The 26,090-nt window shown below is 40.4% G+C and overlaps 1 protein-coding gene across 4 annotated transcripts in view; it reads left to right on the forward strand.

Moving 5' to 3' along the window:
- Positions 1–26,090, forward strand: part of stag1b (STAG1 cohesin complex component b) — a 66,834-nt gene that overhangs the window by 21,701 nt on the left and 19,043 nt on the right. For 2 of the 4 annotated variants that reach the window (XM_060899660.1, XM_060899657.1), the window contains 6 exons: positions 18,779–18,960; positions 19,064–19,184; positions 19,863–20,003; positions 20,199–20,295; positions 22,196–22,272; positions 22,364–22,568. In XM_060899660.1, the coding sequence (XP_060755643.1) occupies positions 18,932–18,960; positions 19,064–19,184; positions 19,863–20,003; positions 20,199–20,295; positions 22,196–22,272; positions 22,364–22,568 (670 nt within the window). In that variant the 5' untranslated portion in view covers positions 18,779–18,931. Of the gene's footprint in view, positions 1–15,136; positions 15,202–16,097; positions 16,158–18,778; positions 18,961–19,063; positions 19,185–19,862; positions 20,004–20,198; positions 20,296–22,195; positions 22,273–22,363; positions 22,569–26,090 lie in introns of all 4 variants that reach the window. The other 2 variants (XM_060899659.1, XM_060899658.1) reach the window with 2 other exon arrangements.

The raw sequence follows: 26,090 nt of genomic DNA on the forward strand, positions 1-26,090 counted from the left end.
TTGACTAAGCCATCTGTTTGTGGGTGATAAACGCTGGTGCGGATGGGATTAATTCCCAGTAGCCCATACAGTTCGCGCAGTGTGCGTGACATAAACGTAGTGCCTTGATCAGTCAGAATCTCTTTGGAGATTCCGACCTGGGAGATGACGCGGAAGAGTGCTTCTGCAATACTATGTGCTAAGATATTGCGAAGAGGCACTGCTTCCGGATATCGCGTTGCATAGTCCACCAGAACTAGAATAAAGCGATTATCCTCGTGTTGACCGATCTAATGGCCCGATGAGATCCATCCCAATTCTTTCGAACAGGGTCTCAATTAATGGCAAAGGCACGTTTGGAATGGCCGCGGGATTTACTAACTGGCATTTGCGGCATGCCGTACACCACCTATGGACATTGCTGCGAATCCCTGGCCGGTAGAACCAGGCCATTATTCGGGCTAGCGTCTTATCCTGCCCCAAGTGTCCGGCCATGGGATTAAAGTGAGCCGCCTGGAATATAAATTCCCGGCGGCTCTTTGGGATTAAAAGCTGTGTCATTTGTTCCTTAGTCTGAGTGTCCTGCATCACTCGGTATAATCTATCCTTAATAATGGAAAAATAGGGGAAGGACAGGGTGGCATTTGGCTGGAGCGTTTGACCATCGATTACTCTCACTTGGTCAAACGCATGCTGCAGAGTCTTGTCTCGCGACTGCTATAACGAGAAATCCGCGAGGGATTCCCCGAGAGAGGGAGAAGGAGCCTGCTGCTCCTCACTCTGACGTGGTGATGACGTAGATGGCTCTGTGACAGCTGCTCCCGCCAATGCCACTCCGGGGCCTCCCCCCGCTGAACTATGGCAGGCCCCACTCTTCACTAAATGCGTCATTAATTCCCTAAATCCCGGCCAATCAGTCCCCAAAATTATCGAGTGGGTAATGCGAGGATTAACCGCCGTCTTTACTCTAAATTTCTCCCCTCGAAATAGAATGTGGACCGGCACTAAAGGGTAGTTGTGAACATCCCTGTGCGCGCACACACCTTCACCAACTGTGCTCTTCCCAATGCCTCCTCTTGCAGCAGGCTTTGGTGGATTGAGGTCTGATTACAGCCGGAGTCCACCAAAGCCTGATACGTATCCTCTTGGATACTCCCCGGTATGCGATACGCTCCAGCCCAATCGAGGGTGGTTCCTGGCGCGTCGGGGATCCGGACCACCGCACCCACCTCCATCGCCGAGCACTGATGCTGGAGGTGTGCTGGTTCCCCCCCCAGCACCAGCATACCGGCCCAGGCTCTCTCCCTGCACCGGTGTTCCGGAGATCACTCACCTGGGGGGAGAGACACAGACAAGGAAGTGGTAGGACACCGTGGGTATGGCGGGCCGGCTGGGGTGGAGCCGGCCCCCGCCTCCACGGTGGGGGAATGGGGCGAGGACAAGGAACAGCTGTCGTTGCTGTTCCGTGGTGCGCCCAACGCGTCGGATGGCCCTGCGGAGGTCCGCGTAGACCAGCCAGCTGTCGGCGGGGAGCTTTAGCGTGGCCAGCTGCACCTTGCCCATTAGCAGGGGGAGGAGGTGCGCCGCACGTTGTTCCACTGGCCGACGCCACGCCTCTGCTGCCTGCTCAAAAAGAGCGAGGAAGGCTTCGGGGTCATGTGGACCCATCTTCGTTAGGGTGAGGTGGGGAGGGTCTGCGGCAGTGGTGGACCCCGCCGACACGAGCAGGTGCCGGAACACCTGGCGATCTTCCTGTTGTGCCAGCACCAGGGCTTCAAACCGTTGTCCCTTCCGGAGGGTGATCAGTGCCTGGTGCTGGCTCTGTTGGGCCGTGGCGAGGGCATGGACCAGGTCCTTGAAGGGGGAGGACTCCATGTGGCCGCTCCCTTCTGCACTCCTTCCCGGGTTTCGGCACCACTGTGGTATCTGACCAGGTGGGTGGAGCATAGAAGCACGGCAGGCCAGAACTGAGTTCTCAAAACTCTTTTTATTTTACACTTTTAAGCTTTTCTCAATCTCCCAGTGCGCGCGTGCACGCGCGCACACACACACACACACACACGTCTTCTGGTTGGGGAGAGAGCTCCCTTTCTCTGCTCTCTCCTTTTAAAGGGCGCAGTCACTGGGGAAGACACACAAACACAGGCTAATTCCCATCAGGTGCAATGATTCCACCACTTACCTTCCCTGACTCTGCCCTCCATTCACAGACCGATGCTTGCCCATGCCCCTGCTGCCATACTAGTGTAATATTATGTACTAATGGATATTCTGTATGGTCTAAAATGGGCCTCATTAATAAGATCAAACTGTTAGCAAGTTAGAGGTTTTTAGCTTTCTCCTGAAATGTTTTCTTTTATTTTGTCTTCCTCAGGGTAGTAAAACTTGCTTTCGCTGTGAACACTGTCATTATCGCTATCCATGATGTAAAATTAATGCTATTCTCCTGAGAAATAATATTTATTTTTTTCTTTACCAAATTCTAACAGAAAACGAGAACGCCCAAAAGGGAAAACCGAGCCGAGACGCCATTTTGAATCCTCATTCACGGCTGCAATGCAAATTGCTTCCTCCTCAGTATACAAGTGCACTTCCATGGCAGGAAAAAAACTACATTTTGCTCCCTATTTATACAAATAGGAGTCATTCAGGATTCAGCCATGTTTTTACTCCGTGTTAGCAAATTACAGTTTTTAGCTTTCTCCTGAAATGTTTTCTTTTGTTTCTTCTTCCTCAGTGTAGTAAAACTCGCTTTCGCTGTGAAGACTGTCGTTATCGCTGTCCATGATGTAAAATTAATGCTATTCTCCTGAGAAATGCTGGCAAAAATTTCTAAGATTTTTGATAATCTTATAAATAAATCTTATAAAAAAAGATAAATGTTGACAAAAAAATGCTACTATGTTTGTTGTGAACGAGCGAGTAACCGGGTTCTGTAACTGGGGTCCATACCATAGGATACGGACCCGCTCGCCAGCCAATCAGAGCTCAGGATTTGGGCCGCGAAAAAATAAAGTTAATTACTGATGGTCATTTATTGTTTCGAAGAGAAATTCACCAACGTTTCTGTAGTTTGTTATACATTTTTGCATACCTCTCATTAAGAGTATTAAAATGTACTAATTTACAGCGTGAACATTCATAATGCACCTCCTTTATTCCGTCTACTGAGTCAACAGAGTTAACCACAGACTTTAAAAGACCTTAGAGAGGAGGATTTTTTTTCCTTCTCACCCCAGGTTTACGCTGTATGAGATGAGTGGTGTTTATTCCTTGTTGCACTATATGCAGAGATGCCTACTAGTACGGATTGGCTGTATTTTGTACGGAAAAGTTACGTAAATACGATGTTATGGCGAACAGTGTTATTCTGTACGGAATTATTATGAAGTCTTAAATTCCAGTGAGTTGTTTTTAAATGTCCAAGCGACTTTTTCAATCCATGCGCGATTCACGGCTAGGCTATTTATTTTTACGACAACCACACATGCTGTGTGTGACATGCGCAGATTCCGCACATGCTGTGTGTGACATGCGCAGATTCCGCACATGCTGTGTGTGACATGCGCAGCTTCCGCACATGCTGTGTGTGACATGCGCAGATTCTGCACATTTGTTCGCGCTATTTTCGATACGGTAGAATGGCCGTGCATTACACCCAGTCAAAAGGGCAATGGATACACGCACTGCAAACTGTGTAGAACTGGCATTAACATCACTCATGGTGGTCGCGATGACTGCACGCGGCATGTCAACTACAAAAAAAAAAAACATATGGAGTATGCTGAAATGGCGAGTCAGGCGGAAAGTAAATCTGGGGGTATCCAGCAGTTTTTTACGAAATGTATGGATGAAAAGGCATGGAACGTGACACGTGCTGAAGCGGTAAAGGTTGACCTATGCTTGGAGTTGAACTTGCCAATTAGTGCCATGAAATGTGAGTTAAACTTATTCAGTTTCTGTTTATATGTATGATTTTTATTCACTGAAATATCAAACACTGGCTGTACTTCTTTAATTCAAAGTCTTTTCAGTGTTGCAAGTGCAAATGTGTGGTTGTCATAAAAATAAATAGCCTAGTCGTGAATCGCGCATGGATTGAAAAAGTCGTAGTATGATCAAAAACAGAATTTTATGATTAGTGCTGTTGGGATTGTGGCAAAAAATTGATCATTCCACTGTTTTAAATACAATTATAAATGTCATTTTATTCAATGTCTCTTCTGAAGCATTATGCTGAAGTATTTATATATTGGGACATTAAGATAATGTTGGACTCTCTTTGGCATGAAATAAGTTTTTTTTTTTTTTTTTTTTTTTTTTTTTTTAATTTTATTAGAATCCGTTAACAGGTAGAACATTTTGCCAGGCAATATAATATAATACTTTTGACGAGTTACATTCAATACCAATGATTGGTAGTCAACCGTAATGTCTGCAAACAGGGAACACTATTGTATTTATAAAAATGTGATATATTGTACTGTATGCTCTAGAAATTTGTTGAGTGGAAATTCAATTGAGATGGCTGCTCGCGTTTTGTTTATTCAATTCACACAAAACAGTTCTTTTTAATCATTTAAATGTTAAACATATTGGTATATATACCTCTTTATTATGGAAATGCGCATAAATTAATGTTACTGAAAGTCATTCCAAAATACTGAAAAAATGTTTTCAAGAATACTGAAATTCAAAATTTGGGGTAGGCATCTCTGACTATGAGATCCTGATAAACTCTATTGTGAATTCTATGGTACACTCTGTGTGTGTGTGTGTGTGTGTGTGTGTGTGTGTGTGTGTGTGTGTGTGTGTGTGTGTGAGAGAGAGAGAGAGAGAGAGAGAGAGATTATATGATGGAGATCTGCAAACGATACATCTGCAGCTAATGAAAGAACATTATGTATGACTTCTTTTACGTTATCAATGTGATCCTGAAATCAGCTGGTGCAGATAACTGCCTTGTGTATGTACATGTGCTTCACAGTGAGCTCAAGGTAATTTTATTTTATTTTTTTTTGGGGGGGGGGGTATTTTAGCATGTTTCCTTTATAGCCCTGTCAATAAATGCCTGCAACCGACAATTTTGCCACCTATAAACGCTCTATGCCCCCCCCCCAAAAAAAAAAAAAATTTCCTTGTATTTTTGTGATGTGCTTTTGTTTTTATTCACTGAAGTTATCATTTTGGATGTTAAGAATCGTGTTGCTATGACATTGGTCATTGTGTGTGTGTGTGTGTGTGTGTGTGTGTGTGTGTGTGTGTGTGAGATCTAGATGAGTGAGATTTATAATTCATAAAAGTGAAGTCTGTTGATGTGCGTATTTTGTTGCCAGTAAAAATCACATGGTTTTGATTGATTTGAGATCTTTGTCATGAATGATGTATAAAGTTAATAGACAAGTAAAAAGTGAGAATAGGATAGCACCATAAAGTTATAAACTTATTTCCTGGTGGTCCCATAATCTAGGCCTGTCACCATATTTGATATACCGACTTATCGTACGGTAAATGAGAATGAACTCTAATTTTTTTTTACCGCAATTTTGGCATTTACGCGCTGTAAATCACCAGAGTATTAGCTTTACCCATTGACTGAATGAAACACCGCGCTGTTTTCTGTCGTCTCACGCGGCTCTCTGTCAGAGGCAGGGCCTCCCAGCATGCAACAGTTATCCAGCCAGAATATCCACTGAATGGGGAAAAGTCAACAACATGTTGCTCCGTTGTACAGACCATAGGCGTAGAATTGGGTATGGACGTGTCCCTACCAATATTTCTGATAGAAGAAGAAAAAAAAATCATGCTCCGTGCGCGGTACACAAATGGTTACTTTAGGTTTCCACTGGGCGAAACCACGCAAAATTCGCTCATGAATATTCACTCTGGGGGCGTGGTCACAAAAACAGCAAGCAAGTTTGGCTACCATGTCAGTTAGCAAGTGCGGTTGCAGTGCAGTGACCGGCTGCTGGCTAGCAAACTGTCCTTGAGAAATGTAATGTTGGATTAGCTCATAAAATTAATCAGTTAACAGCAGTTCGTATTCAGTGTGTAAAAACGACAACATATGAATATGACTGTTTTCTAAGTTTGTGTGGCATGTAAATAACAATCGGACTTGATACCGACAACAACTGGTGTTCATTAAGGTCACGAAGACATTATTAAATCATATCAAATTGTGCTAACATTGGCTAATATTGCACCTAGTCTTGCTTGTGAAGTGCCTGCAAACTTTAGCATCCTGCTAACCCTTAATTTGAAGTGCTTCAGTTAAGACCTGCAGAGAGCCCTGACCAAGTTCGTGTAACATGACACGTAAACAACAACCCGATGGTGATGTGGACATTAAAAGGTGTCTGGGTCACGAACAATCAAATAAAACATTTTTCACGTAATAAGCATAACAGCTTCCACCTTCTTGATCAGAAATTTTTGGTTACTCTCGCCTCTCTTTTGAAAACCTCACATACCGAGTACGTACATACGCTGAACTGATTGGTTTTCAAGGGTGTTCATTTGAAAGCGGTAGGCTAAAAACTTCTCTGTAGAACCCCGTCACTCCCTCCCCTCTCCGCTCTGGGCTCGAGAAGACAACAAAAGGGCAATAACAACCAATCAGAATTCAGATACATTCTGTTGCCAAGTAAAATTGTAACCTTTCAACGTGAAAAAAAAGTTCTAGAGACCTCAGTCCTGTTTTACCGTTAGATCAAATCATACATCAGCTTAAACTAGCATTCTAAAACTAGTGAAAGATCACACAGAAGATAGCCTGCTCCCCCTGCCAGCCTAATGGAATGCAGTGTTTTATTTCCATTTATGAGGGAAAAGAACATACACCCTCCCGACAGTCAATGCGTTATTCGCTTCTAAAATACATTTGCAAATTGGTAGAATGAGTTAATCATCACATGCAAGATTTGCAATTAATCAAATGAATTCCTTATTATTATTATTATTATTATTATTATTCATGAATTACTACAGTTCTGAACTTCAGATTTTAAAAATCTGGACTTTGGAGAGATGCTGGATACTCTTTTGGTGGAACACAATGGAGCAAAATATTGTGACCCTCTAATGTTGCCCTGGGGGTTGGCGCCACTGGGGGTTGGCATTGGGTTTATGTCCCCACCAATGTTAATACCAAACCTATGCCCTTGCCTACATGTTATCTTGATCTAATTGTTACTTTTATCCAAATGACAGCTGGCAATGCGTTGTTACTTTGCACTTTTTGTTTATCTGGGCACTAATCTTTCTGAAACTGGATTGGCAGAATGTTGTCTGTGAAGAAAAGAATGGCTGTCTTTTTATTACCCTGTGCCAAGTTAATATTTACTTAAGTGCAATTTTTAAGAGCCATAGATTGTATTTTATTTATTGTTTTTGTTGAAAGTGGTTTTGTTTGATTGTTTTATTTCTTTAGGTTATTTATTTATATATTTTTTACGTTCCACTGTTGAATAAGTTGACCGAATTAAAAAGTTTACTGTTCTTTGAAAGGGTGTATTTGCATGATCATTATTTTACTAGTGGCATAAAATTGTCTTGAACAGACTGCAACAGTATTGTTTATCGCCATAATTTCTGAGACACTATATCGTCCAACAAAATTTATCATCATGACAGGCCTACCATAATCAAGGAATTCTATGGAAAACAAATCCAACCACACATGTTCAGTTCATGACAGCCAACATATCAAAGTCTCAAGTGAACATTGCTGACTTCTTTAACCAATCTAACATTGCAAAAAGGTCCAAAACACAAGGTAATGATCATTGAACAAGTCTTGCAGTGACTGTTGATAGCGTATGAGAAATTATGCATGAAAAATGGACCATGTCTTTATGATTTTCTCCAGGTCCAGGATGAGTTTCAGAGCGATAAAAGGCAAACAAGCTGTGCTTTGCTATATAACTTATGAGCCCGCAAGTATAACGTGGGATATCATATGGATAGCGAGTGATTCCACACATGTCAGGGTCATAGCAAGGCAAGTGGTTCCCTGCCTGGGGGGCAATTGTGGAGGCAAAAAACTAGCTAATTTTTTCTTGAATGTCATCCTAATTGTGTGTTTAAATTAGATTATAGGTGGACTGGATGTAGATAATAAATACCATTTAGATCCAGATTATTAATTGTTTGTATCTGTTTTTTTTATATACGGGTTCATCTCAGAAACTGGTCTGTCATTTGGGACATTATGGTAAAAAAAAAAAAATTGCCTTATATTGCAAGACTAAAACAAAATAAAACTGTCAACTCTCCTTTTCAGTGATAACGTCTAAACAGATCACTTGTGTAACAGAGAGACTGCAAATGGAAGCACGATCAACTAACTGTTGGAGTGGAAAATTCCATTCTACACATGCAAATTGTTAATGTTTGTCCTTCCCTGCACACAAATAACACGCTATGGTAAAAAATAGACCACAACTCATTTTATAGCTTAGAAATTCATACAAGACCAGCTACCATTGTAACATATTCTGTAAGAAACATTATTCTATACCTAACTTTCAGCTTTCGTTTTAAAAAACAAAATCACATTTATAACTAAGTTTTTATATGGCGTAGTGATTTTAAGTTACTACTTTTGGTGAGGTAGTAACCTTGACCCTGCAGCTTTCCGTTTAGATCAAAGCACATGATTGTATTGGTTTTTGGTATGCGGAAAATGGAGTTACAACGGTGATCAAATATTTTGCATGATGTTTTATTATGGTTATGATTATTCTGTGAGCTCACCAATCCTTAGGTGTATAAAGTTACAACTTAAAATACAATTAGTGATAACTGTAGACTTTTCAGTGGACTACAGCCTTTTTAAGGGAATGCGATGTAGTCAACCATTTATCATGTCCCAGATCAAGATGCCATTTTTCCACAAATTTGCAGAATTTTTGCCAAATTCTGAATAGAGTATTCGCATCAAAGATTTAGTTTTATCTGTATTATTTCTTTCATCATTTTATTTCAAATTAAAACCAACATCACTATTCAAAACCGTATAGTTTATTGATTGTTTAGTGGGGTACACCCACAGTACCCAGTTTCTGAGACAGACCCATACATGTATATATTTTACAATTTTAGATGTGTGGGGTTTTTTTTGTTTGTTTTTTGTTAAATACACAATTTTATAATTTTAATCACAATTTTACAAGCTTAAATCAATCGTCCAATTTGTTCTGTTTGTTAATTGTTTGTGCGGTGACATTAGAGTGAGCAAACTATATTATATAAATAACTACATTGTAATAATGCACCTAACTACAGGGTGGGAAATAAAGCCAGACCTGGCGGACGTTTACTGGTAATTTTCGCATTTGTCCATCTGTGTTTCAAAAGCATCAGACGGGGGCGTCGTGGCTCAGGTGGATAAGGTGCCACACCATAAATCTAGTGACCCAGGTTCGATTCCGACCCGAGGTCATTTCCCGATCCCTCCCCGTCTCTCTCCCTCCCCTGCTCATTTCCTGTCTCTACACTGTCCTATCCAATAAAGGTGAAAAAAGCCCAAAAAATATCTTTAAAAAAAAAAAAAGCATCAGACCAGATGGCCGATTTAAAAAATAATAATAATAATAATAATAATTATTATTATTATTATTATTTGATTGTGTCCTTCTGTATTTTGAAAGCATTAAACCGGATGGCCCATGAAAAATTCTAAAGATATGGGAGTAATTTTCTTCAAATGTTACACTGGGTGAATGCATTGTCGTGACATGGCCGGTGAAATGGGGGCCCCTGCAGGCCTGACCTTTAAAAAATTTATAACATAGCCACCCAAAGTTCCATCCCTGCCAGACTTTACATATATCTCCCTCTCCCCAAGACTTTTCGAACGAACCCAGGCACGGCCCAAGCCAACGTCCGGAGTGGGCGTGGCTCGCGGAAAACTTTAGCATGAGCCCTGGCTCCAGCCGTTCGCGCACGGGTGGGGATTTAAAAACTCATAACTTGGTCACTGAAGGTCCCAGCCCTGCCAAAATTTACAGGCACCTCTCACTCCCCAAGTGGCACACTAAATAAGACAATAATAATGCACTCCGTCTTCACTTGTTTTTATTGATGCTTGATGGTATCTGATTTGATCCAGTCAGTTGATTAAGAGCTCAGTTTACATGAAACTTTGCAGTAGAGTATTATGTTAAATGCCAAACTGCCAATCAGTGGTGGTGGTTGTTATTTTTATTTTATTTTTTAAATTCACAATAAGAATGAGTCATATGCTTTGTAGGATGTAGATTTATATTTTAATAGTTTTTATTTTCTTCTATTTTCTAACTTTTAGTCCAGCAGATTTTAGTCTCAATGCCAAATGATATGACCAATAAACAATACAACTATTAACAATACAACTATTCTTATGTAATGGAGTTAAAATTTTGAGCACGAGATTCCAAATAACTTTGTAACAATGACTCAAAACTAGACATGAGTTTTGAGTCATTTTAAGTCATTTTGTTACAAAGTTATTTGGAATCTCATGCTCAAAATTTTAACTCTATTGTATAAGAATAGTTGTATTGTTAATTACTACATTTCTTATGGACTTAGTCATTGTTTACATAATGTTTTCATGAGTGTTATAGTACCTATATGTGAGTACCAGTAAGTTGTAACCAACTGGAAAATCCTTGCCTCCCATACTTTTTTCAAGACATGGAACTGACCTGTGTGTGTTACTGTTTCCTTGGGTAGAACTTTAAGCATGTTTTTCTTGAATTTTCTTCTGACATTTTCTTGTAAGTTATATTCAATTTGTAGTGTAATTAGCAACTAATGTCTAGTGTAATTTGGCCTTTGAAGATCACAGAAATGTGCCTGGAAGTAGCTGAGAAGCCATCTACAGGCATCTAAAGCTTTTCAGCTTCCGGGGCCCTAAGGTGGGCCCCGGACCCCTGGCTGCATTGTTTCAGGCCTTTGGCCCGTCATTTGGCAGGCTGAAATTTGGACAGACGGATAGCATTTCAGACTCGTCTGTCCTGTGACAGTCTGCTTAAAATTCCTAATTTCCCACACTGTAACAATGTATGTTTGACCGCGCGCACGCACACACAAACGCGCGCACACACATTGCACTGTGGTGTAGTGGTTAGCACTGTCTCCTCACAGCAAGAAGGTTCTGGGTTCAAGCCCAGTGGTCGACGGGGGCCTTTCTGTGTGGAGTTTGCGTGTTCTCCCTGTATCTGTGTGGGTTTCCTCCAGGTGTTCCAATTTCCCCCACAGTTCAAAGACCTGCATTTTGGTTAACATGGGGCAGCCATGGCCTGAGGTTGGGCTGAAGTGCCCTTAAGCAAGGCACCTAACCCCCAACTGCTCCCCGGACGCTGTCGCATAGCTGCCCACTGCATATATACGGTGGTGCTTGAAAGTTTGTGAACCCTTTAGAATTTTCTATATTTCTGCATAAATATGACCTAAAATATCATCAGATTTTCACCCAAGTCCTAAAAGTAGATAAAGAGAACCCAGTTAAACAAATGAGACAAAAATATTATACTTGGTCATTTATTTATTGAGGAAAATGATCCAAGATTACATATCTGTGAGTGGCAAAAGTATGTGAACCTCTAGGATTAGCAGTTAATTTGAAGGTGAAATTAGAGTCAGGTGTTTTCAATCAGTGAGATGACAATCAGGTATGAGTGGGCACCCTGTTTTATTTAAAGAACCGGGATCTATCAAAGTCTGATCTTCACAACACATGTTTATGGAAGTGTATCATGGCACGAACAAAGGAGATTTCTGAGGACCTCAGAAAAAGCGTTGTTGATGCTCATCAGGCTGGAAAAGGTTAAAAAACCATCTTGGTGGAGTTTGGACTCCACCAATCCACAGTCGGACAGATTGTGTACAAATGGAGGAAATTCAAGACCATTGTTACCTTCCCCAGGAGTGGTTGACCAACAAAGATCACTCCAAGAGCAAGGCGTGTAATAGTTGGCGAGGTCACAAAGGACCCCAGGGTAAGTATTTTTAAGTTCGTTTCTTAGACAAGGATTTTAAGCTCGTTACCTTGTTGACAGTTTCGGCGTGAAACTTCCGCCTTCCTCAGAATTGTCACCAGATGTTAGGTGGTGACGTGCCTTATCAGCTGATGTTACGTTACGGGTAACGTACAGGGTACAGGGAAGTTACAGGGTAACTTCTAAGCAACTGACACACACACACACACACACACACATTGGCTAATGTTCGAGTCCACCATCAGGAGAACACTGAACAACAATGGTGTGCATGGCAGGGTTGCAAGGAGAAAGCTGATGCTCTCCAAAAAGAACATTACTGTTCATCTGCAGTTTGCTAAAGATCACATGGACAAGCCAGAAGGCTATTGGAAAAATGTTTTGTGGACGGATGAGACCAAAATAGAAATTTGGGGTTTAAATGAGAAGCGTTATGTTTGGAGAAAGGTAAACACTGCATTCCAGTACAAGAACCTTATCTCATCTGTGAAACATGGTGGTGGTTTGGGCCTGTTTTGCTGCATCTGGGCCAGGACGGCTTGCCATCATTGATGGAACAATGAATTCTGAATTATACCAGCAAATTCTAAAGGAAAATGTCAGGACATCTGTCCATGAACTGAATCTCAAGAGAAGGTGGGTCATGCAGCAAGACAACAACCCTAAGCACACAAGTTGTTCTACCAAAGAATGGTTAAAGAAGAATAAAGTTAATGTTTTGGAATGGCCAAACCTTAATCCAATCGAAATGTTGTGGAAGGACCTGAAGCGAGCAGTTCATGTGAGGAAACCCACCAACATCCCAGAGTTGAAGCTGTTCTGTACAGAGGAATGGGCTAAAATTCCTCCAAGCTGGTGTGCAGGACTGATCAACAGTTACCGGAAACGTTTATTTGCAGTTATTGCTGCACAAGGGGGTCACACCAGATACTGAAAGCAAAGGTTCACATACTTTTGCCACTCACAGATATGTAATCTTGGGTCATTTTCCTCAATAAATAAATGACCAAGTATAATATTTTTGTCTCATTTGTTTAACTGGGTTCTCTTTATCTACTTTTAGGACTTGTGTGAAAGTCTGATTTTGTTTTTGGTCATATTTATGCAGAAATGTAGAAAATTCCAAAGGGTTCACAAACTTTCAAGCACCAGTGTGTGTGTGTGTGTGTGTGTGTGTGTTTTCACTGCTTCAGATGGGTTAAATGCAGAGGAGGAATTTCACTGTGTGCTTAAGTCTGTGGTTTTGAGTGTACGTGTGACAAATATGTGGTGTGATTTCTACTGCAAGATAAATAAGGAAAGCACATTATGTATTAAAATCATATATTAAGAGTGGCGGCACGGTGGTGTAGTGGTTAGCGCTGCTGTCTCACAGCAAGAAGGTCCGGGTTCGAGCCCCGTGGCCGGTGAGGGCCTTTCTGTGCGGAGTTTGCATGTTCTCCCCGTGTCCGCGTGGGTTTCCTCTGGGTGCTCCGGTTTCCCCCACAGTCCAAAGACATGCAGGTTAGGTTAACTGGTGACTCTAAATTGACCGTAGGTGTGAATGTGAGTGTGAATGGTTGTCTGTGTCAGCCCTGTGATGACCTGGCGATTTGTCCAGGGTGTACCCCGCCTTTCGCCCGTAGTCAGCTGGGATAGGCTCCAGCTTGCCTACAACCCTGCAGAGCAGGATGAAGTGGCTAGAGATAATGAGATGAGATATATATTAAGAGTGATTATTCATTTCTTCTACGAAATAGGAGTGTTCTTTATTTTTGTTATTGTGGTTCTAATCTTGAAGGAGCTCTTCTTAGCATTGCCGTTTTTCCTTTTGAAGCCTCAGCTCCTGCAGAATTTTGATGATTGTCGAGACCTTCACAATAAAGAATTGAATATTCAAGAATTTCCTACATATAAGTTGGCTCATGATTGACCTATAAAACTTGAAAATGGATCAAATTGGCATGAAATCATCAGAGAGGCTTTACTTTCATTTTCATTCATTTTATATTTTTCACTTAACCCCTTTGGACACAAGGAAAAATGCTATGGAACTTCATGTGTACAATTGTACATGTTATGTCCGAAGGGGTTATTACCCACCTAAATCATGAGATCCAGAAGAACATTTCATTTACTCTGAGATGGAAAATCTTGCATTCTGCATCACTCGGAAGACGCTGTTTTACATCTATATTTTAAATCTGTTTTTTTTTTCTCTGCCACCACTGTGCTTACTCTTTGAGTCTGTCTGCTACTCTTTCCCAAATGCCCCTACTCCAAAAGTTATTGACAGGGCTGACTTTGTTTCTTACGCTCTGCTCCTGTAATCTGTAGCCGTCCCGTGAGTTTGCTGTCATCCTGCTGGTGGAGTTTAGATGAGCGTTGTAGCAGTACTCGACACTGAGACTTGAATCACAGATTTCTCTCACTGACACTTTGTTGTTGGCCACAGTGGCACTAAATCAGTCACGTTATGTGCTCCAACACCAACGGTCTCAACTCACGACTAAAGTATTCTTTTCCAATGTGAGATTTTGGTCTATGACGGCAACACAGAGCCTACGTAAAATAACATCGCTTGGCTTCATCCTAGTACTGATCTGTAGGCTAAATGTGGTTACTGTACAAAAACTTTGTACAGTACACTGAAGTGCTTTCTGTTGCTTAATGAATGCATTGTTCTTCCTTTCCTGTGTTGTATTTGTGATGCACTGATTCAGGTATCAGTTGACTGCATACAGGAGCCCAGACTGCCTCGGACATATTACACTGGTGGGGGAGGGGAACACACACACACACACACACACACAAAGGGATTTTATTTTTCTATTATTTCCATGTGTTTTTTTTTTTTTTCATTTCATTGTGCACTGCTTTGTGCAAATGTGTTTTCATGACTCGGCTGGCAGTAACCTTCTGTCGTGTCTCAGACACATGCATTTATTTTACACAAGCAGCCTTTACGCGATGGGAAAGGTGTGGGGGGGGAATGGCTGGTCTCCTTCTCTTGTTCCACTGGAGGTGGAGAGCCATCTAGTGTCAGTTCCACACTGATCTCAAGCTGAGCGATGGCAGTCTGTGTGTCTGAGCTCGTCTATCAGATGAAACTTCTTTTCATCTCCCTCTCACTCTGTATTAAAATCATCCGGCCTCGTTTCACCCTGAACAAGCTCTCCTTTAACAAGCAGACCAAGACTCCATAGAAGCTCCAGGGTTCATGCGTCTCCACAGCAACAGTGAAACTCAATGCTTGGTATGCCCCCTACTGTCCACCTACAGTATTACATACCCAACGCACTGTGCCTGCACCAGGACAAGAAAAATAGCTCAATATTTTCCAAAAAAAATCTTAACAAATATAATTAGTTCAGTTTTTAATCATATGTAGGATTTTTTTCCCCCCTGATCTCAGGTTTGAGTCTCTTCTTTTTCCTGAACGTTACCTTGCACTGCCCCCAGTGGCTATTACATATTACTGGGGGGAAAAAAAAAAAAAAAAAAATATATATATATATATATATATATATATATATATATATATATATATATATATATATAAACTTTTATATTTATTTTTGGTTAGTCTATTAAAAAACACTGAGTTTAATATTAGTTTTATTTTGTGTGTAGTATTTTTAAACTAAATGCACTTTTCCATGTTGCTTTGAACTATGAAATATCTTAGAGGACAATGTTAATTTAAGTTGTTTAGAAACAGGCAGATAAGCTCAGTCAAACTGCATTATGTATTGTAGAGATACATTGCAAACTGAATCGTTTAAGTGTTAAATTTAAGTAAAACTGCTTTTTTTTTTTTTTAAGCAAATCTATCCTTACCTCTTTTTATTAAATCTTGAAATGTAGCATTTGAAAACATTCGATACCACAAATATTAAATAGCTAATGGGGGAAAAAATTTTTGGGAAATTAATTTTCAAAAATTACAGAGTTCTGCATTTTAGTTTGTTTTTTTGTGTCCAGTCAGCAGTGTTTACTTTTTGTAAATGTGTGAAATTGCAGTCTAAACCTATTCGCTGCTAAGCCATTAGATTATCTGTATTTACTGTTTGTTTCCAATGATTACTGAAATAAGATTTATATGTTAAGCTGATGTAATGATTTTTCATGTGCCATGTTTTCTGGTTGTAGTTCACGAAATGGCCAGATGATCCTGAAGTGTTCATCGTTCACCTTATTGATTATATACAGGTTTGTCAGAAGTTTACACGCAGGGACATGAAGGTGATGGTAATTTTGGTCTTTTAATGATTTTTATTTGAAATGTTCCTTTTCTGTGGCAGAAAGATTACAACATACATCTTTAATATAAAAAAAAAAGAAGTTCGTACAGAAGTTGTAGTAATATTTTCGGTTTCCTGAAATAAACACGGGGTCAAAATTACACATACAAGGTCAGAAATTTACATACATCCACTTTGAGTATTAATTCAGTGGTGCTGAAAGTTCCAAAATGTCTTATCTTGTCAAGGCCTCTTAATTTCCTGATAGTGGTGATGGACTACAGCTGGTAGCTTCTCTGTGCACAACATTTAAATGTGTTTGTTTTACAACACTCAGTGAATTGACCAACACGCAGTACAGTGGGGAAAATCCAAGGCACTTTGTGCAGATCTGAGAAAAAGGATCATGGATTTACCCACTCAGGAATGTCTCATGGAGTCATTTCTAAACAACTGCAGATTCCAACTTCATTGTGCTGTAGTGTACATGTGACAAAGGCTTCTAATTCTAAAAATGTAATCAGAAATTTTCTGTAAATGTGATTTTTGCTGGCAGCAAAATACAGAAATCAACAGACTTCAATTTTATGAAGTGTAAATGTCACTTGGCTAGATAAGGCATATGTAGTACTGAGGCAGGTAATGGTAAACAATCCTGTTGCTATAGCAATGTGATTCTTGCTGTCTAAAAAGATCACTTTTTTCAGTGAATAAAAACCAGCAAAAGCATGTCACATAAAAATACAAGGAAAAATTAAAATTTGGGGGAGGGGGAAAAAACAAAAAACAATGCAAGCAGCAAGCAATGGAGTTTATAGGCAGCAAAAGGCTTCCCAAAGTTGTGTGCGCGCTCACTGTTTACGTGTGTGAACGTGCGCGCGCACACATTGCTTCAGTGATCGGGCTTATTTTGACAGCCAAACGCTTGACACTCCAGCATCTTTATGGTTGTTTACAACAATTTAGAAGACATGCACACTATACACACGGCTATGTCTTAGCTTCATTAAGTGATGTGGTAAGTCAGTGACATCACAATCTGATGTTAGAAGGCTATATTTGAACCTTGGACAGAATAAGGTGTCAGCGCCCAGGGACATTTTATTTTAAAAGAAAAACGATGTGAACACAGTATACCGGTACAAATATGAGCAAGCGAACACTCAAATGTGTCTTGTATGGATATTATCTGTCAGTTTAAAGGAGTTTATTGGGGGGGGGGTTTGTTTTATTTTAATCTTAAAACAAGTCTTGATCCTCAACCCTATGGAAAATAAACATATTGTGTGCTGAAAAGTTGGATCTGTTCCAGGAAAAAAACACATTTAATTGAACTCTATTAATTTTGCCAAAGAGAGAGGACCAAAATCCACCCAGAATTCTGACAGAAGCTTGTTGATGGTGATCAAAAGCATCTGGTCAAGGTGAAAGTTGCTAGGGGACATTTTAACCAAATATTAAGTGGCTGGATGGTTTTTTTTTTTTTTTAATTTCATAAAACTCAAATTAAAAGTTATGCACCAAATTCTTGTTTTTTTCTAAGTTTAGGTCATGAAAATAATTTTCCCTGACACCCAATTATTTTTGTTTAGTGGACTGAAAGCTACTGAACTCGAATCACAGACTTCCAATTTTATTAGTTTTGTTGTTTTTTTTTAAATAAAACAATTAATGGATTCAGGGCCACGTGGCCTTAAATTCTCTGCTATTTTTTTCCTACTTCACCATGACCCAATTTAAGATACTACGTCATGCATCATGTGGTGGGCTTTCCCCATTCGTGCAAGGCATTGTGGGATACAAATTTGAAACAGGAGAGAAAAATGGAGGATGCGCACCCTCTCCTCATTTACATTTCTCTTTCATAGCACATTATGAGTAGTGCAAGTAATTAATTCAAGTGTACACACCCCAGTCCAGTAGATGGCGGTAATGCACTGCGTTTGCCAACCGCCACATAAACCTGACTGAAGAAGAAGAAGAAAATGGAGGATGTGAGTGTGCAGGAACAAACTAATAAATATCGTCAGTCAGCGAGCACCTCTGTGTGATCAGCTGTTGGTTTAGCGACAGAATGATGTAACTATCAGTGCACGGTGAAAGGTAAACCTGTAGATGGCAGTAATACAACACTGGATACCAGTTGCCATAAAACCCAAAAGAAGAAGAAAAAGGAGCTGAAGGTAAACCTGCACGTGTGTGCACTGGACTTCCTCTGTCTGCTTGACTGCGCAAAGCGAGCAATTTCATCCACATTATTTGCTAGGGAATCCCCTCATTAAATAACTTCCCAGCCACAAAATGGCCTGGGGTGGGTTTTTGTTTGTTTTTAGATGTTACAGAAATAAACAATGACCAAATTTCAGTGGTATCTAAATTTCGCCAAATTTATGAAATCGAAAGGTCATCTAGCTTTAAAGTATGTTGTACAATTGTTCTGCCACAGAAAAAGAACAGTTCAAAATCACTGAAAGCACGATATTACCATTGCATCCATGTCCATGTATGTAAACTTCTGGCCGCAACTATATGTTAAAAATATACACACACACACACTTCAGCCTGTGCTTTGGTGTTCTGTTTGTGCAGGTTGACGTGTGAGTGGATGGAGGTCTTAACTCACTCTTCTGACTGAATTTTTTACTGAAGCTCGACTGAAGCAGGAGGCAGTGTGCATCAGCTTTGCTCCTGTTCTGGATCAAGTGTTGACAATAAACCTGTTTTACTCACAACAGAGCCATAATGATTAACTCGGAGTTCCCCATTTTACAGTAAGTACAACTTAAGTTATGTTTGAAGTGCTGGAGCAAGCAACGGAACACACATTCTCGATGGTGTACGTAGAATCTTTATGTATGTATTAATTTTGTGCAGGGATTCGTCTAATGAGTCAGGACAGGGAGACACGGTGAGTCTGAGTCTGAGCGTCAGTGAGCTGGAGGACACTGGAGAGGGAAAAGGGAAGAAGAAGAGAGGACGGCCAGGAAGACCCCCGGTATGATCCTCTCCTCCTCCCCATTGCACGTCTTGGCATCATCATGGCATCTGCTGTATACTTCAATGTTTTCACTCATAAGTGTATTTTTCTCACCTGTCAGACTGAATTAAAGTTGTTGCTTTTGTATCATTTCATGTTTGAGCCAATAGAGTTTCATGCATCAACGATCTCTACTACTTTTCTTTCAAATTCTTACATTTCCTCCTATTGTGTCTATTCACATTTAATCACAGGTTATATATGACAGGAGATGAAACTACGATTTTAGGTTTTTCTTTCGTTTTTGCATCAAACAGTAAATGGGATCTGATTCAGTTGTGAGTGGGAAATGTAAGAAACATCAGACCATAAATAGGATTGGTCTGAGGAAATAATTTGAGACAGTCACTTGGATCCGCTGCTTCTTGACACCTGACGATTGCATAGATTTGGGAAAATCTCTTGCTGTCTCATGTGCATGCATACATAGTCAACGCTCACTTTATTGCTCACTGGTTTAAATGGAGAGTTAGGTGCATGTGCGAGGGGCAGTTCTGCAAACAAATAGATAATAATATAAATTAATATTAAACCATACTTTGCTCTGTTCTTTCATGCTCCAGGGTTCAATTCATACACAGTATGAATGTTTAAAGGATTAGAGAGTGAAATATGGTTATATTTGTCTTCATTCAGCAAGCAGCCAGTAAGAAAGCTCGTAAGTCTCCAGTAGACAAGGGGGGCAGGAGGCCGAATGGCATGGCACAGCAGAACGGAGACGGCGGAGACCCCACTACACTGTTTGAGGTGGTCAAACTGGGCAAGAGCGCCATGCAGGTAACACTCAATTCTGTTCCCAATAAGACGCAGACTTTATAAACGTTACTGAACCTGTAACACAGTAATGCTGGACCAAGAATCATTCATTCATTCATTTCCCGCTAACTTACTTTAAAAAAAAATTGTGTGTTTAATAATACTGCTGTGTTGGTTCCTCTAATGAATATCTCCTTTTCCTGTGATGATTTCCAGTCCGTTGTTGATGACTGGATCGAGTCATACAAACAGGACCGAGATATGGCTCTTCTGGATCTGATCAACTTCTTCATACAGTGCTCTGGGTGTAAAGGTAAAAAAAAAATCATGTGTGAATCAGAGCCTAATTTAGGGCGCGTAATACGCGATAATGCGCATTTTTTATCTGTCTGTCGCACATCCACTTTTTGGGCACGAGAGTGATATCGTGTATCTATTCATTTTGTTGCGCATTTATAAGTAGAGAGCGTGTAGTCGCGTTTTACTGAATCTTGTGCGTATCAATTTGTCAGCACCAGCTAGCAAGCACTGTGGTAAATATAGCGTTGCTTACACACCAATCGGAAAGGACCGAAGTATTCTGAATGGTTTATTTAGCGGGTAAAACAGTTTTGTGAACTATTATATCATTGGTCACTGAACCGGAAGACAGTGTATCTCAACCGTGTGAAGTGTTTTAAAAATACCCAAAAGCACATGGCATATCGTTCTGTCTCATCCAAACATAATGTCAAAACGCGTGGTCACGTTGAAAGACCTTTTGGATGAAAAAAGGAAACAAAACGAAGACACAGAAGTGAGTATTATGTTATTAATCATATTCAAATAGTAAAGGTGCTTAGTTGATATACAAGTTTGTATACAAATATGATCTTAGAGTAATTATATGACAGTGTGAAGACATACTAAGCCATTTGATTCTGATTGATAATGGTTTTTGAAGTTTGAATTTGATATTTTCCTAATGCCAATATACAATTAGTTTGATAATGTTTGGTATTATGTAAGTTTTATTTAAAAATATTATGAAATATATTTAATCTGTTCTTGTGTGATTGTAGGTACTGTAAGATTGTAAATGATAGAGATTATATACTTTTTAGGAAGTCTGAATTTTGAGATTATCTCCAGTTATTTATGTCAAAATCTAGTTTAAACATAGGTAGATTGTTTAATATTTTTCACTTTCATGAAAGGTGGTCTGAACAAAACGAATATGATAGCATTTTTAAATATTTGATAGTGATTTTATTTTATTCAGAAAGTCAGATTTTTCATCTTATTATTAATTAATATTGGCAAGACTACATGGATTTTAGACTTAACTATATCAAATGATGTAATATTAACCTAGTCATATTTGATATGCAACATTATACTACTGGTGGTCAAATTGGTAAAAATAGGCTAGTCACATGATTTATAGTAAAACAGTAACCTAGTCATATAACAGAAAACTAGTCATATTTGTAAGGTTTTGCAGTATATAATTCTTCATATAGTTTTTGATCTAAAATCTTTACATTTTTAAAGTTCAGATCTGATCATAATGTTTGTGCAATACTATAAACTGTGGATAAGTGTTTGCTGATATGGTTTTCATATCACTGTATTAAAGGATATGTATAGTGCCATAATTATCATATTATATAGATTAACATCTTATATGAACGTTTGTTACATGTATTTAGTTTTATTAATAAAACTGTTCTGTTTATAGATGTACTCTTGAAAATATCTGCCAATGTATTACTTATTTTTCTGTCCCTGCTAACTGGATCAAATGAGGGATATTTTTACCCATGTTAATATTTTCTGTCCCGTTTCTACAACTAGTGAGGGATCTGTCCCCTATTTTCAAATTCCTAGATTAGGCTCTGTGAATGTGCATTAAAATTCTGCCATGCTCTATCATCAGGAGAGTGTAATATTAATGTAATCAGTTCTCTGAGTGTTTATTGGACAAATTTGTTAATCGGACAGATTCTTGAGATATTTTATTGACTCTGAAACCTCATTAATGTCATCCAGGTGTTTGCTGCGTTGATGTGTGATGTCCGAGCTAGCGCAGCCATGTTTCATAGGCTTTGTGCTACCCAGTGTTCTGCTCTGTATGCTGTGTAAACCCTGCTAAGGGGTTTTGGGTTTTTTGTCTTTTTTTATATGTATATATATTTTTTTAAATCTTGACATTGCTGTTTGTTTAATTTCAGGTACTGTAAGAATTGAGATGTTCAGAAATATGCAGAATGCAGAAATTATCAGAAAGATGACAGAAGAGTTTGATGAGGTATGTTTTCCATTTATAAGAGTATGCCCTGCAAGGATGAATCTCTTCATATTCCTTTAACGCGATGAACTGATGAGCTGTTGCATTCCAGGATAGTGGTGATTACCCGCTCACCATCGCTGGGCCTCAGTGGAAGAAGTTCCGCTATAACTTCTGCGAGTTCATTGGTGTTCTGATCCGTCAATGTCAGTACAGTATTATCTATGATGAGTACATGATGGACACCGTCATCTCGCTCCTCACTGGCCTGTCCGACTCGCAGGTCCGAGCCTTCAGACACACCTCCACCCTCGCAGGTCAGTCATCTTCTACCTCTAACCTTCAACTCAATCAGACTTTGTCAGTCACGTCATGTGTTTACATCATCAAGGCACCATTTTGGGGGTATTGTTGCTGAGCGGCAGATGAACTGCATCATTACTGTACTTAAATAGAGTTTTTGAGTACCTGTATTGAGTGTTTAATTTTTTGACAGCTTTTTTACTTCCTACACTGTAACACAAACATACTATAAATATACTATAATACAAATATTCTTTATACTCCTTACATCGATAATTTTGTTTATTTTGCATTATTGTGCACCTTCCTAACTTGCTAGCTGCTAGTCAGTGAACTGCAAGTGGATTATTTGGTTGTCAGAAATTAATTGACAAAATATTTGCAGTGGTGCACCGTATTTAAATAATTAAGAAAGTGTGAGTTTGCCTCTTTCTGTGGGCGCATGCAGACCCCTGAATATATTATATATTCATCACGGGCGATTGCTCTAAGACAACGAGGGAGGCTCAGCCTCCTCTAAAAATGCCCTTATAACTTTAATGTGCACGTGAGTTTTTCCCCCTCGTGACAGCGCGATGCAGCGCAGCCTCAGTGGACTTCAATGGCATTTGGGAGCTCTGCGCTTTTCAATCTCAAAATGCAAGACGATTATTGGACAAATACTGCAAAAACGCCCGCCTACGGACTCCGAGCCTCACATGGGAGGGACATGGCAGGTTCCGCGAGGAGACTGGTGATTGGTGAAAGCGGCCGGATATTTTCTTTGATTGACAGCTCGTTTCAACTATAGACGGGCAGCGGTGAATCTCAGTTCAGTCCCATGCGGATTCGCAAGTGCTGTGGTGTATTGTAAGAGATCAGCTTACATTTCGATTTCATTCATTACATACGGTTTCTACCAGCTTTTTTAGTTTGTATATATTTTCATTGTAAATAAAGTGTAAATATAGTGTTGTCAAGTTTGCTATCTTAGTTCCAGAAATTTCGTTTATTTGAGTGACTGAACTTGAACTTGAGGGGGCTAGTCAGCTAGCAAGAAAGCTGCACACGGATGCCAAGCATTGCTGATTTAATTTTGGCGAAGCCATTTGCCAGTCTTCCTTTCGAGGAAAAAATTAAAGAGACCAACGCCTCAAACTGACTTGGTGAGAAAGGTAGGGAATAATACTCGTTCCTTTCAGCTTTCCTGGTACGAGAAAGTGAATTGGCTAACAGCAAGTGACCCACATCAACAACAGTAAATAGGCTACTTTAGTAATATCTCATGGATGGACCAAAAATATAGAATCTATTTAAAATGTTTATGCTGAGTATATTATATTGGAATATATATTTTTCTGGATATGAATTAAACACAGCTACAATTTGGAAAACATTTTTAAACAAAAACACAGCCGAGAACATTTCACACTACAGACCTGGATTAAAAGTGAAGGGTTATCAAAATTGTCAATAAAACATTTCTCAGTCAAAATAAGTAAAATATAGGGAAAGTGTCATTGAATGAAATGTGTGGCACCCAGCTCTACTGCTGAGGTTCCTGACAAAGAGCTGCTTTCAATAATGATCAATTTTTAAACAACATGCCACAATTTTAAAATATAAAATGTTAAAATACACCCCCCAACACCACCATCATGTATGTTGGACAGTAGGCTAATGGGCCAAAAGAACCTGTTATTTCACAGTTTGTGACCCTGCCAACAATCAGCCAGATCAGAGGCAAGAGTATGGGCAAAATTGATGTTCTTTCTTTTAAAATCTGGAAATATCGTAACCGACCAGCCTCCCCTGTTTGAAAGACTACCAGCCGCCACTGATATTCATATATTCCCATTATGTGATGTTCCGTTAGCTTTACACAGAAACAGTTAGTAGAAATGTCCTTCAAAGGGCTAAAACCCTTAACTAGATAAAAGTTGGACAAAGTAGGCTTAAATTATCCAGAAGGCACATTTCCATAATCAACCCTGTAGCAGAATTTGAGATCACGTGTTTTTTCCCACTCTACACAAATATCAAAATGATATCAGGATACATCGGCAGAGGAATATTTTGTTAGTACCAAAATATGCAGTTGAGGCGATGCATTTTTGTTTTATTGTGAGAGCATACCAAATATATTCATAGAAACTAAACCATATACAACCCCGATTCCAAAAAAGTTGGGACAAAGTACAAATTGTAAATAAAAACGGAATGCAATAATTTACAAATCTCAAAAACTGATATTATATTCACAATAGAACATAGACAACATATCAAATGTCGAAAGTGAGACATTTTGAAATTTCATGCCAAATATTGGCTCATTTGAAATTTCATGACAGCAACACATCTCAAAAAAGTTGGGACAGGGGCAATAAGAGGCTGGAAAAGTCTCGTCTCGTCTTCTTCCGCTTTATCCGGGACCGGGTCGCGGAGGCAGCAGTCTAAGCAGGGAAGCCCAAACTTCCCTTTCCCCAGACACCTCGGCCAGCTCCTCGGGAAGAACACCGAGGCGTTCCCAGGCCAGCCGAGAGACATAGTCCCTCCAGCGTGTCCTGGGTCTTCCCCGGGGCCTCCTCCCGGGGGGACATGCCTGGAACACCTCCCCAGGGAGGCGTCCAGGAGGCATCCGAAAAAGATGCCCGAGCCACCTCAGCTGATTCCTCTCGATGTGGAGCAGCAGCGGCTCTACTCCGAGCTCCTCCCGAGTGACTGTGCTTCTCACCCTATCTCTAAGGGAGCGCCCAGCCACCCTGCGAAGGAAACTCATTTCGGCCGCTTGTATCCGCGATCTTGTCCTTTCGGTCATTACCCAAAGCTCATGACCATAGGTGAGAGTCGGAACATAGATCGACCGGTAAATTGAGAGCTTCGCCTTTTGGCTCAGCTCCTTCTTCACCACAACGGACCGGTAAAGCGACCGCATCACTGCGGAGGCTGCACCGATCCGCCTGTCGATCTCACGCTCCATCCTTCCCTCACTCGTGAACAAGATCCCGAGATACTTAAACTCCTCCACTTGAGGCAGAACTTCTCCACCAACCTGGAGAGGGCAAGCCACCCTTTTCCGGTCGAGAACCATGGCCTCGGACTTGGAGGTGCTGATTCTCATCCCAGCCGCTTCACACTCGACTGCAAACCGCCCCAGTGCATGCTGAAGGTCCTGGTTTGAAGAAGCCAACAGGACAACATCATCCGCAAAAAGCAGAGATGAAATCCTGTGGTTCCCAAACAGGATTCCTTCTGGCCCCTGGCTGCGCCTAGAAATTCTGTCCATAAAAATTATGAACAGAACCGGTGACAAAGGGCAGCCCTGCCGGAGTCCAACATGCACTGGGAACAGGTCTGACTTACTGCCGGCAATGCGAACCAGACTCCTGCTCCGTTCGTACAGGGACCGGACAGCCCTTAGCAAAGAGCCCCGAACCCCATACTCCCGAAGCACCCCCCACAGAATACTACGGGGGACACGGTCGAATGCCTTCTCCAGATCCACAAAGCACATGTGGACTGGTTGGGCAAACTCCCATGAACCCTCGAGCACCCTA

The sequence above is a fragment of the Neoarius graeffei genome, chromosome 19 (assembly GCF_027579695.1).
Source record: "Neoarius graeffei isolate fNeoGra1 chromosome 19, fNeoGra1.pri, whole genome shotgun sequence".
Lineage (NCBI taxonomy): Eukaryota > Metazoa > Chordata > Actinopteri > Siluriformes > Ariidae > Neoarius > Neoarius graeffei.